General features: G+C 40.3%; 2 protein-coding genes across 2 annotated transcripts; both read right to left on the bottom strand.

Moving 5' to 3' along the window:
- Window positions 1-662: 662 nt before the first annotated feature.
- On the bottom strand, window positions 663-4,681 carry LOC146641131 (cytochrome P450 2J6-like). Its single transcript, XM_085398053.1, has 9 exons — window positions 4,484-4,681; window positions 4,006-4,171; window positions 3,748-3,900; window positions 3,515-3,675; window positions 3,253-3,426; window positions 3,017-3,158; window positions 2,721-2,908; window positions 1,997-2,138; window positions 663-1,921 (listed from the first exon to the last, which is right to left on the bottom strand). The coding sequence occupies exons 1-9, from the start codon at window positions 4,679-4,681 to the stop codon at window positions 1,746-1,748; spliced, it is 1,500 nt and encodes a 499-aa protein (XP_085254179.1). The 3' UTR covers window positions 663-1,745.
- A 615-nt stretch (window positions 4,682-5,296) lies between these two features.
- On the bottom strand, window positions 5,297-12,292 carry LOC146641130 (cytochrome P450 2J6-like). Its single transcript, XM_085398052.1, has 9 exons — window positions 12,055-12,292; window positions 10,939-11,104; window positions 10,699-10,851; window positions 10,446-10,606; window positions 10,122-10,298; window positions 9,889-10,027; window positions 6,037-6,224; window positions 5,801-5,942; window positions 5,297-5,694 (listed from the first exon to the last, which is right to left on the bottom strand). Exons 1-9 carry the CDS (start codon window positions 12,238-12,240, stop codon window positions 5,519-5,521), a joined length of 1,488 nt encoding a protein of 495 aa, XP_085254178.1. The 5' UTR covers window positions 12,241-12,292; the 3' UTR covers window positions 5,297-5,518.
- Between the last annotated feature and the right edge of the window lie 930 nt (window positions 12,293-13,222).

Below are 13,222 nucleotides of genomic sequence, written 5' to 3'. Positions count from 1 at the left end.
AGACAACCATTCGCACTCACACCTAGTGACAATTTAGATTATCCAATTAACCTATCCCCACAGGCTGCATGTCTTTGGACAGTGGGAGGAAGCCGGAGTACCCGGAGGGAACCCACACAGACACGGGGAGAACATGCAAATTCCACACAGAAAGACCCCGGCCTGATGTTGGAATTGAACTCAGGACCTTCTTGCTGTGCGGCAACGGTGCTAACCACCGTGCCACCGTGTCGCGGATAAATACAACAAAATAAAACTAGTACCGGTACCAAAAAAAGATTTATTCATAACACACGTGAAAAGACCCAGAAAAACCGAGTTAACGATAAAAACGATAACAAAATAACGCTAAAAACCTATTAACCTATTAATGAAGTCCAGGGTGTTTGGATGGCACTTTAGAGTTAGTCTCTATTTTTGAGTTGGGTGTTGATATTACATAATGTGTGAGGGCACATCATGGTCAATGTCTGCAATCAAGAGACGACTTTGCATCACACTTATAATTTTCCGCTTTGGTTGCTAATTTTCCTATTCAGATCAGTTAAGAACTCTGTGAATAGAAATGCTTTTAGTTTGTTGCTCTATTTTTACTTTAGTTTTTTATGTACTATATTATACATTTTAAAACTTGAATGTTTGTAGTTTTTGAACTAGTTGGATAAGTACCGGAGCATTTTAATTGTGAATAATAAGTTTCAACTGATTGTTGAAACGACCTCCTCGGTTTTGGGGTAATAACTGTACATGTCTCTGAAATGTAGGCCTCGGATATTTTGAATAAACTGTAAAAACAAAATAAAAATCCAATTGGTGATGCAGAAGTTGCATTATTTAAATTTAGGAAGATAAATATTTTGATGACTTTGAACCTGTTTACCTTAAAGGAAATGTTGGTGCAATAACAATATAAATATCAACAATGATTGATAATTTTCACAAGCAAATTAAACAACCGAATGCAATTTAAAACTCACACTTAAGGGTCACGTAACACACAACTGTGTGTCTCATTTAAAGCTAATCTGCATATCAAATTCATCCTGACCTTTAATTATGTAAATAGAATTAGTCACCACAGCAAAACAACTGTAATTAAAAAAAACAGCAGTTGTAGTCTAGTATATCAGTTTGTTCGTAGCTTCCACACATCCAGCACTGACTAAAAAACATTTGGAAACAGTTATTGGCACTTTTGTGGAAAACATAAAAGGTATAGCAACAAGCAGCATAGTTGACTAATGTCTGCACACGTGCCATCTTATATAGCCTTACAAAATAATACTGTGGTTCAACTGGGCACGTGCATGTAGCTGTGTGTGTGTGTGTGTGTGTGTGTGCACACATTAGGGAGTATTCCAATGCTTAATAGCGCTAGACGTCTGCTCAGCACATCATGGAAGCACTTCTAAACAGCCATGGCAACAATCAGAAAATGTTGCAGCAGATTTGAGCTACCCCCTACTGGACATATTCTCCTTTAAAGAAAAGTTTCAGTTTCAAAGTTAGCGCTGCCTCTTGCTTATTACATCACATTCGAGTCACAAAAATAGTGAAGATGCCAGCTTAAGGCTTTACAATGCACTTTGTTAACCAGTGTGAGGTCTGTCTTTTATGTACAGTCTGTAGTCAAAACTCAGTATACGATAAATAATAATAATAATATAGAAAAAGGCATAGTCTCCATCTCACAGCAACACAACAATATTCATATTTGCTTTTTCTGTTGATTTGTTGGGGATGGTTCAGCGCGGCTTAGCGTACACCTTAAAAGGGTAGGGTGTGCGAGTGGCTCCGGTGACTCCTTCTGTACTCAGCTTGACTCCATCCAGAGTGGAAAAATTAAACTTCTGAAACAAACTGACAAAAAACAGGAAGAGTTCCATCCTTGCCAGCCCCTCACCGAGACACGCACGCCTTCCTGGGAAATGAAGGTGACTCTGGTTATCACCCCATCTAACCAATATCATAATTACAGTTTATATGTTAAAATTACCTGCAGAGAAAGGTAAAAATGCTCCCCTCCTCACAAACTTGCCCTCGCTATCTAGGAAATGTTCAGGATTAAAGGTGTCTGGAGTCTCCCATTTATTCTTATCAAACAGCACTGAAGTCAGGTTAGGCATCACAGAGGTCCCCTGCACATAGACGAGAGCAGTCACATTCAAAGATGGTATTCAAAGTGCTGGTTTATACAGCTAGGCAATGTTTGTAAGAACAAATATAAGACAAAAAAAAGACCATTTTATCTTGAAAAAAGGACAAAGAACCCTGCCTAAAATCTCATGCAAGGGCTTGTTGACAGTAAACACTTGCTCATTGCTAACACTGTTAAGGGGGTTATAATCTGGGAAACGACACATACTGTTTTGTTAAGGTATAGGCTATATATTTAGCATGTATCATTATTAGCGACCTTGCTCTCTTTCAGAAAAAAATGTTTTCCCATTTTGGCATCTGCAATGCATTTGAAAGCAACATTCAGTTTTAAGTTGCAGTGTGGCTAGTGGAAAAATAGAAATCTCAGTCATTGTTTATTTTGGAAATAGAAAAGTATTTTTGTAAAAAGCGAAATTATTTTTGGCAAATGCAAACCTTGTTTTTGGTCCCCAACGTGATGGTTTACCTGGATGAAACCAACGCAAGAACTTGAACTAAGCAATTTTTAATCTTATGTAGGGGGCTTAAGCTGCTGTGTTCTATGAGCAGACCAGATGCACCTTGGGTATGAAGTAACCACCCAGGATTGTGTCCTTGGCGGCCATCCTGAGTCCATTGAGTGGAACGATGTTTCCCATCCTCTGGATCTCGTGGATGACAGCATCAGTGTAAGGCAGGTTGGGTTTGTCTGCCATGGTGGGCTGACGGGTCTGTCCGATCACTCTGTCTATCTCTTCCTGGACTTTACCTAGGAGTCAAATTATATTAACTTGTTAATTAGCAGGTATCTGTGTCATATAATTATTTTGATCTCTGACCTGGATGGTATTAAAAACTAGTTTTGTTCTGAACTTACACTGGATCTGAGGGTTCATGATGAGATAGATGAGTCCCCACTGCAAAGTCTTTGAAGTGGTTTCACTGCCAGCCAGGAACAAGTCCAGACAGCACAGAACCAGGTTTTCTTCCTCAAAGCCCAAATGACTGTTTCTGTTGTGCTAGCGAGCAAAGCAAGGTATCAAAAATACAAGTTAATGAACAGATTTTATTTATTACTGTTATTATTATTTTGGTTGAACGTAAACAGCATACTTTCTCCTTTATGAGGAAGCTGTCAATGTAATCTCTCGGGTTGTTGGGGTCCAGATCTAACTTATGTTTCTCGATCTCTTCCCTGATAGATGCCACCAAAGATTTGGAGCTGCTAAAGATGCGATTGTGAGGTCCCGGCAGGTGTTTCATCAGTCCTGGGAATGCATCATATAGCTGTTAGGGGAGGAAATTGAAAAAAATTATTCAGTGGTGGGTTACCTTTCAATATTTTCAGGAAGAAAAAAATCCCACTGTGTCTTACTAGAGCCCATATGGAACCTTCCAGATAGGCCATCTCAGTCAGATTGCTCAGCATGATCTGGAAGTTGTGGTCACTGTAGTCAAATCGTCTCCCAAACACTATCTTGCAGATGATGTTGGAGACAGCATTGTTTAAGAACGGCACTGGGTCGAATGGCTCACCTGAAGACAGGAAATGCGTTTAGTCACAGTACACTGTGTGTGTTTTGCTTTCACTCATTGCTGTCTCTTGACCTTTCTCCTTTTCCATCGTGTCCTTCAGATGTTGACTTTCATCACAAATACTCTGCTCTGTCGACTCCTTAGCTAAACCAAAGGTGCGTAAAGTAGTCATGGCAAAACGTCGCTGTCTCCTCCACACCTTCCCATTACTGAAGAAAAGACCCGCTGAAAGGAAAAGAAAGCAAAAATTACTGAGGTGTGGCTCAGAGGTTGACCTGACTGCTTTGTTGCTGAAGTATTGCATTTGTGTATTTTTTTTGTGTGATTCACCTGAGTTCCCTGAATAAATTCTGGTCACCATCGGGCTGTAAGGCCGGTCCACAAAGTTGTCCGCTTGTGTTACTAAAGCTTCCTTCACCATCTTCCACCCGGACACAAACACTGTTTTGTGTCTTCCCAGACGTATGCAGAACACATTCCCATAAAAATCAGCAAGCTGTGGATGCAGCGGCAGACAATAAGTGGCCTGTTGTCTAGCATGTGATTCTGATAAGATGCATAGCACAACCTGTTGTTAACACTATAACTTAGTATCTGCAAGGTATTTGGTATTATTTTATTATTTTTCCAGAGTGAAACATGAACATTTTCTTAACTTTATTATTAATGTTCTCTTTAAACTATTCAAGCAGTGATTCTACTTCAGATAAAAAAGTTTAACTAAAGAGCGTCAGTGTCAGTGGAAATCCTGAGGTTGCCCAAGTGGACTTTTAAGAAATGTGTAAATGCCACAATGATGTCAGCTTACCTTGGTTAGGTAAATATGAGGCTGTTTGGCATCAATGTTGAAGATGTTTCCTAAAATAGGTAGAGCTGGAGGGCCTGGAGGAAAGCCCGGTGGATCCTTATCCTTACGAAAATGAAAATATACCATAAGGAGGCCGGCAAAAATAATAAGCAGCTGCTCCTTTATATCAAGACAAAGAAACAAATCACGCAGCTGCATTGTGAAGCAGAGTAAAACTAAGTGATCAGGACCTCAGCTCCAGGATCCCTTCCTATTTAGAGATGGGCTGGTACACTGCTGACTCACAGCTTGGGTATATATAATGATCTGTGTGTGTGTGTGAAAGTTTGTCTGATACTGGGTCAGGCCTCAATTATTACAGATTCTACTAAAAAGTAGCACAAACATTTTTGTTTTATGTGAAATCTTTACATACATACGTGAACGGTTTTCAGTAAACTGATATAAGGGAGAAAAAAAACTTGAATAGTAACACAAATAGTTAAATGTACTGGTGCTTACATATTAAGTATAGCTGAGCATTTAAAGTGCTATCTACTACCAGCCTCATTCACAAAGCACTTTGATTATATACCTGAGCACTTTGTCTAGCATTCACGTGTATGCATACACACAACAATACTTTGACATGCAGACTAGAGGAGCACTGGCTTGTGAAAAAATCAAATGTTAAAATGGGAAAAGAAGCTAGTTGAATATGTAGTTGTGGCTTTGCATATACGGTTTCTTGTGTAACCAGTGAATTAAATCAGGTGTGCGACACAGATTGGCAAACAACTAGTTATGAATACATTTTATTACTAAAAGTGTACATTACAATTTGTCGTTATTGCAATTTAATGATGGAATATCCTTGAATTAAAACACAATATAGTGATTCGGATGCACATGTAAAGAAAATCAGGTAATCTTTGCAGGCAGCAGTGATACAGCAATGACATGAAGATATTAAAATTTAAAAAAAAATCCATCCTTCATTAAAATACTTTTTCTCAGTCTTGACTCTTAGTCGTTGGTTAAATGGCTCAGTGAGATTTATCGAGCCTTGGCGTGAACCTTGAAGGGTTCAGGCACACGTACAATTCCAGAAACTCCCTCTGTGCTCAGCTCCACTCCATCAGGAACAGAGAAAGTGAACTGCTGCAGCAAGCTGACAAAAAACAGGAACAGCTCCATCTTGGCGAGGCTTTCACCAAGACACACACGGTTCCCTGACAAATTTGCAAACACATACACGTGCAGGTTTACAACCTGTGGATGATGTTTTTTTTCTTGTTCAGGTTTTGCTAAAACAACACACTCATTGTGGGGTTTTACCTGCAGAGAAAGGTAGGAATGCTTCTCTCTTCACAAACTTCCCATCAGCATCCAGGAAGTGTCCTGGGTTGAAGGTGTCTGGAGTCTCCCATTCAGTCTTGTCAAACAGCACAGAGGTGAGTACAGGCAACACACTGGTACCCTAGAAAAAAACCACAAGATAACAACAAGATACACTTTAACAACAACACCTGACAGAGCAAATATGTGAAGCTTAAAATGTATATTGCATGCACCTTGGGTATGTGGTAACCATCCAGGGTTGTATCCTTGGCAGCAACTCTGAGTCCATTGAGAGGAATAATATTTCCCATCCTCTGAATCTCGTGGATGACGGCATCAGTGTAGGGCAGATTTGGTCTGTCAGCCATGGAAGGCTGGCGGGTTTGTCCAATCACGTTATCTATCTCTGCCTGGACTTTCTCTGTGAAAGAGAATTAATAGAGTTCAGAAGAAGCCATATTTCAACACCTGTCTGTTACCATAGCACAATTATGAGTCTCAGTCTGTGCTTTTTTGGTCTGAGTAACTTACTCTTTGTTGTTATTCTTTATTTGTAATATCGTGGTTATTTTGTACACCTTTGTTTTTCTTGCTCATGATGTTTTCTTTTGCCACTAGAGAGCCACTTTACACACGGGACAAACTGTTGGTGGTGAGGACACTCATAATAATGAATGGAACACATTCTGTTCCTCAGAGACAAAGGGGGAGACAACAGGGCTGCTGAGCTGGAGCTAAGCAACCAAACACAAAGATATAAACTCTGCTCCAGCTGTAATCGCTGAGAGTGTGAGGTTCTTGGGCAATAAAAAAGGATGAGCTTAGTGCAGTGATTCAGAATTTAGTGCTATGTGCTTCATAAAAACTTGTCTGAAATGTCGTCAAGCCTTTTATTTGTCACATGCAATGTTTACACCTGCAGTGAAATTGGACCCCCCCCCCGACCATACATACAGTGGGGCAAAAAAGTATTTAGTCAGCCACCGATTGTTCCATTTTAAGTTCCCCCACTTAAAATGACGACAGAGGTCAGTAATTTGCACCAGAGGTACACTTCAACTGTGAGAGACAGAATGTGAAAAAAAAATCCATGAATCCACATGGTAGGATTTGTAAAGAATTTATTCGTAAATCAGGGTGGAAAATAAGTATTTGGTCAATAACAAAAATACAACTCAATACTTTGTAACATAACCTTTGTTGGCAATAACAGAGGTCAAACGTTTACTATAGGTCTTTACCAGGTTTGCACACACAGTAGCTGGTATTTTGGCCCATTCCTCCATGCAGATCTTCTCGAGAGCAGTGATGTTTTGGGGCTGTCGCCGAGCAACACGGACTTTCAACTCCCGCCACAGATTTTCTATGGGGTTGAGGTCTGGAGACTGGCTAGGCCACTCCAGGACTTTCAAATGCTTCTTACGGAGCCACTCCTTTGTTGCCCGGGCGGTGTGTTTTGGATCATTGTCATGTTGGAAGACCCAGCCTCGTTTCATCTTCAAAGTTCTCACTGATGGAAGGAGGTTTTGGCTCAAAATCTCACGATACATGGCCCCATTCATTCTGTCCTTAACACGGATCAGTCGTCCTGTCCCCTTGGCAGAAAAACAGCCCCATAGCATGATGTTTCCACCCCCATGTTTCACAGTAGGTATGGTGTTCTTGGGATGCAACTCAGTATTCTTCTTCCTCCAAACACGACGAGTTGAGTTTATACCAAAAAGTTCTACTTTGGTTTCATCTGACCACATGACATTCTCCCAATCCTCTGCTGTATCATCCATGTGCTCTCTGGCAAACTTCAGACGGGCCTGGACATGCACTGGCTTCAGCAGCGGAACACGTCTGGCACTGCGGGATTTGATTCCCTGCCGTTGTAGTGTGTTACTGATGGTGACCTTTGTTACTTTGGTCCCAGCTCTCTGCAGGTCATTCACCAGGTCCCCCCGTGTGGTTCTGAGATCTTTGCTCACCGTTCTCATGATCATTTTGACCCCACGGGATGAGATCTTGCGTGGAGCCCCAGATCGAGGGAGATTATCAGTGGTCTTGTATGTCTTCCATTTTCTGATGATTGCTCCCACAGTTGATTTTTTCACACCAAGCTGCTTGCCTATTGTAGATTCACTCTTCCCAGTCTGGTGCAGGTCTACAATACTTTTCCTGGTGTCCTTCGAAAGCTCTTTGGTCTTGGCCATGGCGGAGTTTGGAGTCTGACTGTTTGAGGCTGTGGACAGGTGTCTTTTATACAGATGATGAGTTCAAACAGGTGCCATTCATACAGGTAACGAGTGGGGGACAGAAAAGCTTCTTACAGAAGACGTTACAGGTCTGTGAGAGCCAGAGATTTTCCTTGTTTGAGGTGACCAAATACTTATTTTCCACCCTGATTTACGACTAAATTCTTTACAAATCCTACCATGTGAATTCATGGATTTTTTTTTCACATTCTGTCTCTCACAGTTGAAGTGTACCTCTGGTGCAAATTACTGACGTCTGTCATCATTTTAAGTGGGGGAACTTGCACAATCGGTGGCTGACTAAATACTTTTTTGCCCCACTGTACATAGCAAAGATATGACGTGGGTAGACAGGTCGGAGACGGGTAGTAATATGGAAAAAACAATGGGCAAGTGGAGGAGGGGAAAAAAGAGACCTGTAGTCATGCTGGACTCCTTATGGGAGGTCAGCATGAGAACAGAAAACAAAATGTGTTATTAGTTGTTAGCGTTAGAAGTATTTTGTCCCATCTCTCTCTCCTCTGCCCAATAGATGGCTGCCCCTCTCCAATTCTGGTTCTTCCCGTTAACAGTGCTTATTCATAAGGGGTCGTCTGATTATTGGGGTTTTCTCTCTATTATTGTTTGTCCTTTTTTTTTTTTTTTTTCCGAAAATAAAGCACCATGAGGATACTGAGATGATGATTATTGAACTCGTGCATAGATTAAAAAGGAGTGATAATTGTTTAATCATTTAACTCTATTTAACTTTGCCTGCTAGTACATGCTTCACATCACTTCCAGTTTTTACATTGTCCAAATCAATACTGACATCATTATTCAAGTTCAATCATATTCTCGCTGCCTTCATTGAGCCAATCATCATCCACTCTGTGTGCTTTAAAGCTCTGTACTCTTCTGTCATTCTCCCTTTCAGACTCCACACCTCCACCTGACCTGAGTCACTCTGAGGTAGACTCTGTCCTAACTCCTATCAAAACCAGGATTCTGTTCTGCCTGCCATGATGGGTCATCTGAGTTCAATCACCAAATATAAAATGATTAATTTCTCTGTCTCAATAAATCAAGTCCAGTACTCTCCTTAATGAACTCACACCTTCCTGGTTGACAGTACAACAGCCCCTGCAGAACATTTTGGGTGCAATCTGAGTGACAAGAAGAACGGTGAAGTAAATGCACTGTTGGTGAACAAAAAGTGGTGCAATCGTCAGCATGTTTGTGTGAAGAACTGTTTCTTTGGTCCACATATTGAATTGAAAGCTGCTGGATTGCATCCATACTAGTTCCTGTTATTGTTGTTACTGTTCACATTTACAATCATCTGATCCATTGCGGCATGACTCACGTCACGGCTAATCCAGTATTTTAGTGTGTTTATGATTTTTTCTGAAGACAGTTCTTGATCTGCTGTGTGCAAATGCTGCTAATGCATGCAGGGCCATTGCATTTCCCATCCTTATCAGATGAGATCAGAATTTGGTCCTATTGATACTGATGTAGGTGCCTCTTTTAAACAACATCCTGTACACACTACAAGTTGCTAGAAGATGGATAGTTGAACCTATGGAGATGTTGCAGAGCTACTTGGAGCCTGCAGACTAAAACCACATGGAGAGGACATTAACAGTACAAGGTGAACTGTGTTTTTCATTGTGAACAGTTACTCCTGGGAGCAATACACATTTCTGCACTCAATTTGAACTTGTCCGGTTGTTTGTATTAAACACCTGTAAAATGAACAGTGGCTTGTTTTGGCTGATGTTAGGATTTGTCAAAAGTAAATAATCTCACATTTGGTCTTTTGGCTATTTTAAAGCTCCATATAAGGGCTTATAAGCCACCCACCCTGGACATCAGGATGTCTGATCAAGAAAACCAGAGCCCACAGCAAAGTAGTGGCAGTTGTTTCTGTTCCAGCCAGGAAAAGATCAGCAGAGCACAAAACCAGGTTGGTCTCAGTGAAGCCCAGGTCAGATTCATTGAGCTGCACAGAGATATTGAAAAGTCACATTTGTCAATTAATATTAGAAAATGGTTCAGTTTTACAGTTCAGTTTGTGCAATGCAGTGTCCACATACATTCTCCATCTTGATAAGGAAAGCATCGATGTAGTCTCGGGGATTGTTGGGGTCCAGGTCCTCCTTGTGGCTCTTTATCTCCTGAGCGATGAAATCTTTGACTATGTCGAAATAGCTGAACATTTTGTTATGAGGACCTGGCAAACGCTTCATCACTCCAGGGAATGATTCATAGAGCTTGTTAATAACAAATGATAAGAGACAGTTTTATTCAAAGCATTAAAGCAACGGCCTAGTATTTACAGAGGGGAAATCTGTCAGAGAAAAAGCACAGCATGCATGCTTTTGTCATACTCTGGAAGAAGTAAATTGTTTTTGACTTACCTGACCCCATATGGAGCCCTCCAACTGAAGACTCTCAGACAGATACTTCAGCATGAGCTGGAAGTTGTGGTCACTGTAATCATATCTTTTCCCCATCACCAGCTGGCAAACTATATTAGACACAGCATTGTTGAAGAGACCTGCTGCACTGAAAAGTTTACCTGAAGAAGAAGAAGAAGAGACAATTGTTACAGGTAACTTTTTGCTCCCTTGTGCAGGATTGTGAGCTTATGTTCCACTTAATGTAAAGCACCTTTCTCCTGCTCTATCTCCTCCTGCAGGTATCGGATCTCCTCACAGATACACTGTTCCATGCGTTTTTTCCCCAGGCCGAAGTCTCGTAATGCAGACAAAGCAAAGCGTCTCTGTGCCTTCCATTTCCCACCGTTGCTCTTGAACAGACCCTCTAAATACAAACATGCAGATTTGGGAGTTAATAACTGGGAAACAATTCCTGCACTGAATGAGAGGAAATGGAGAATAATTTCTTAACCTGTGGGTCCCGAGTAAAACCTGTCAGCCAGGGCACTGTATGGTCGATTCACAAAGTTGTCAGCTTGCGTCACCAGAGCCTCTTTTACCATCTTATATCCAGAGATCATTACCATTTTATTGCTGCCGAAGCAGAAACTGAACACGTTCCCATAGACTTCAGCCAGCTACAAAAAACACAACAAACACAAAGGATGAAATAAATATGTTTGGTTTTATATGTGTAAACTGCTCTGCTCAGAAGCCAGAAATCCACACTCACAGTTTGACTAACAAATGTAAATATTCAAAATCCAAATCAAATCACATCAACTTTTGTTTTCTCATTGTTAAGAGTGATAAACAAAAAATACATTTTCGTCTTCAAAAAAGGAGGAGAACCTTCTTGGATGGGCTGTACCACACAGCAACATTAATAAAGATTTTTAAAAAGTTTTTCTAAAGTGCATGAACGTAGACCACAAGCGGTGTGCATGGTGTTGTGGGATTTCTCTTTAGCGTATTGTCCTTTATTGTATTGTCTTGATGAAAGGCCTTCATGTTACTTAGTTTAGTATGTCTGGTTCACACCTCATTCACGCTGGGAAACAGACGGTGAGAAACTGGTGAATGCCTCCCAGGAGACGGAAGCTCACACAGGAAGACTTGACCCCAGAGTGGGGGAGATTCACACAGGTGATAGAGAGTTTTTCTGTTTAGAGCCAAGGTGTGAACTGCAACTGTAAAAGCCTTTTGCTCTGTGACTGTGTTTAAAAGGGACCTGAACTGTTCATTGTCAGAGACGACTTTCAGTGCCCCCTGACTGACGTCTCTCCTCATGCATGGGAAATAAAGTGTTGGGTTTTAACTGCTCATCGTGTCTGCAGGCTTTGTTAATAAATTTCCACAACAATGGACTTGTTTCTGAAGTATTCTCTCCTCCCTGTGTTTAAGTAGAAATAAGAATTATTTGTGAGTGTAACATGAACATCTCAGTTTCTGTCTTGAAAGTAGAGCATGTAGACACACCAGCACACAACAATATGTCCAAATAAACAAAGCAGTACTATAAACACTCAATGACACTCAATACTTAGAATCCACTTAACATAATACAAGTATGACTTGACAAGTTTACCTTGGTAAAATAAATATGTGGGTGTTTCTTGTCCACAATCTGGAAATTCCCAATAAAGGGTAAAGCAAATGGTCCTGGTGGAAAATTCCTTGGATTCCTGTTTTTGAGGTGGTATGTGATCAGAAGGAAGAAAAAAATAGAGATTAAAACCCCCTCGGTGCTCAGCAAAAAGCTGGAAAACCACATAGTTAAAGAGAGAGACAGCAGCAGCAGCAGCTGAAAGTCTGTAATCTGTCTTTTCCAGGCACAAGGCAGTGGTTTTGTAAGCCTGTCACGCTTGGGGGGGGGGGGTTAAAGGTGATGGTGATACAGCGCTTTCACAACGGCCTGTGTTTAAAGAGCACCGCATTCCCTTGTGTCTGCATGATGAAATCTATTCAGAGTCAATGAATGAACCTTTCATCTCATAGAATAGAACAGAATAGAATATCCCCTTATTGTCGTTGTACATGTAACGCACTGATGAGAAAACATAATCTAAGAGATTGATTCTGCAGTTTCATCTATCTATCTATCTATCTATCTATCTATCTATCTATCTATCTATCTATCTATCTATCTATCTATCTATCTATCTATCTATCTATCTATCTATCTATCTATCTATCTATCTATTGTTGGGAAATCAGTTTTACCCCGGTTCCTTTCATTCCTGGGGCCTCCAGAGATGCACCGGACTCAGTAGTCATTTTCACAAAAACTTTATTCATCTCTCTCTCTCTCTCTCTCTCTCTCTCTCTCTCTCTCTCTCTCTCTCTCTCTCTCTCTCTCTATATATATATATATATATATATATATATATATATATATATATATATATATATATATATATATATATATATATATATATATATATATATATATAAAAGAATTTATTTAACTTTGTAAATTTGTAAATTGAAACTGTCAGTTATATGAATGAACACTTTTGCATAATCAGATGTGTTTCATAAGGTGTCTTTATTGTAAAGCTAAGAAGTTTTCAGTGTGGAATATGTATGTGGTCTGATTAAATTTGGTCTATTATGTACAGTTGTGTAATTATGCAGAGTTGTCATAGGACAAGAGATGTACCATACCTCTCACAGAGAGCTGTGTTCCAGCAACTCTGCAACCCTGAAATGGATAGGAAGAAGAAAATGGACTGATGGAATAATAAGCTGGACTG

Source organism: Rhamphochromis longiceps, linkage group LG23, assembly GCF_057381845.1.
Source record: "Rhamphochromis longiceps isolate RC_006_pf linkage group LG23, R_longiceps_female_GT1.1, whole genome shotgun sequence".
Classification (NCBI taxonomy): Eukaryota; Metazoa; Chordata; class Actinopteri; order Cichliformes; family Cichlidae; genus Rhamphochromis; species Rhamphochromis longiceps.
The sequence above is the reverse complement of the archived record's forward strand: the minus strand, read 5'-3'. Positions and strand labels throughout refer to the sequence as shown.

Bases quoted from the DNA above. Each gene is read 5' to 3' on its own strand.
- LOC146641131 (XM_085398053.1), bottom strand. From the start codon at position 4,681: ATGCAGCTGCGTGATTTGTTTCTTTGTCTTGATATAAAGGAGCAGCTG. The intron at 4,172-4,483 runs GTAAGCTGACAT...CTGCATCCACAG, and splicing joins CTCATATTTACCTAACCAAG to CTTGCTGATTTTTATGGGAA. The intron at 3,159-3,252 runs GTATGCTGTTTA...TTTGCTCGCTAG, and splicing joins GCTTCCTCATAAAGGAGAAA to CACAACAGAAACAGTCATTT.
- LOC146641130 (XM_085398052.1), bottom strand. From the start codon at position 12,240: ATGTGGTTTTCCAGCTTTTTGCTGAGCACCGAGGGGGTTTTAATCTCT. The intron at 11,105-12,054 runs GTAAACTTGTCA...TGTTTTTTGTAG, and splicing joins CACATATTTATTTTACCAAG to CTGGCTGAAGTCTATGGGAA. The intron at 5,695-5,800 runs GTAAAACCCCAC...CAAATTTGTCAG, and splicing joins ATTCCTACCTTTCTCTGCAG to GGAACCGTGTGTGTCTTGGT.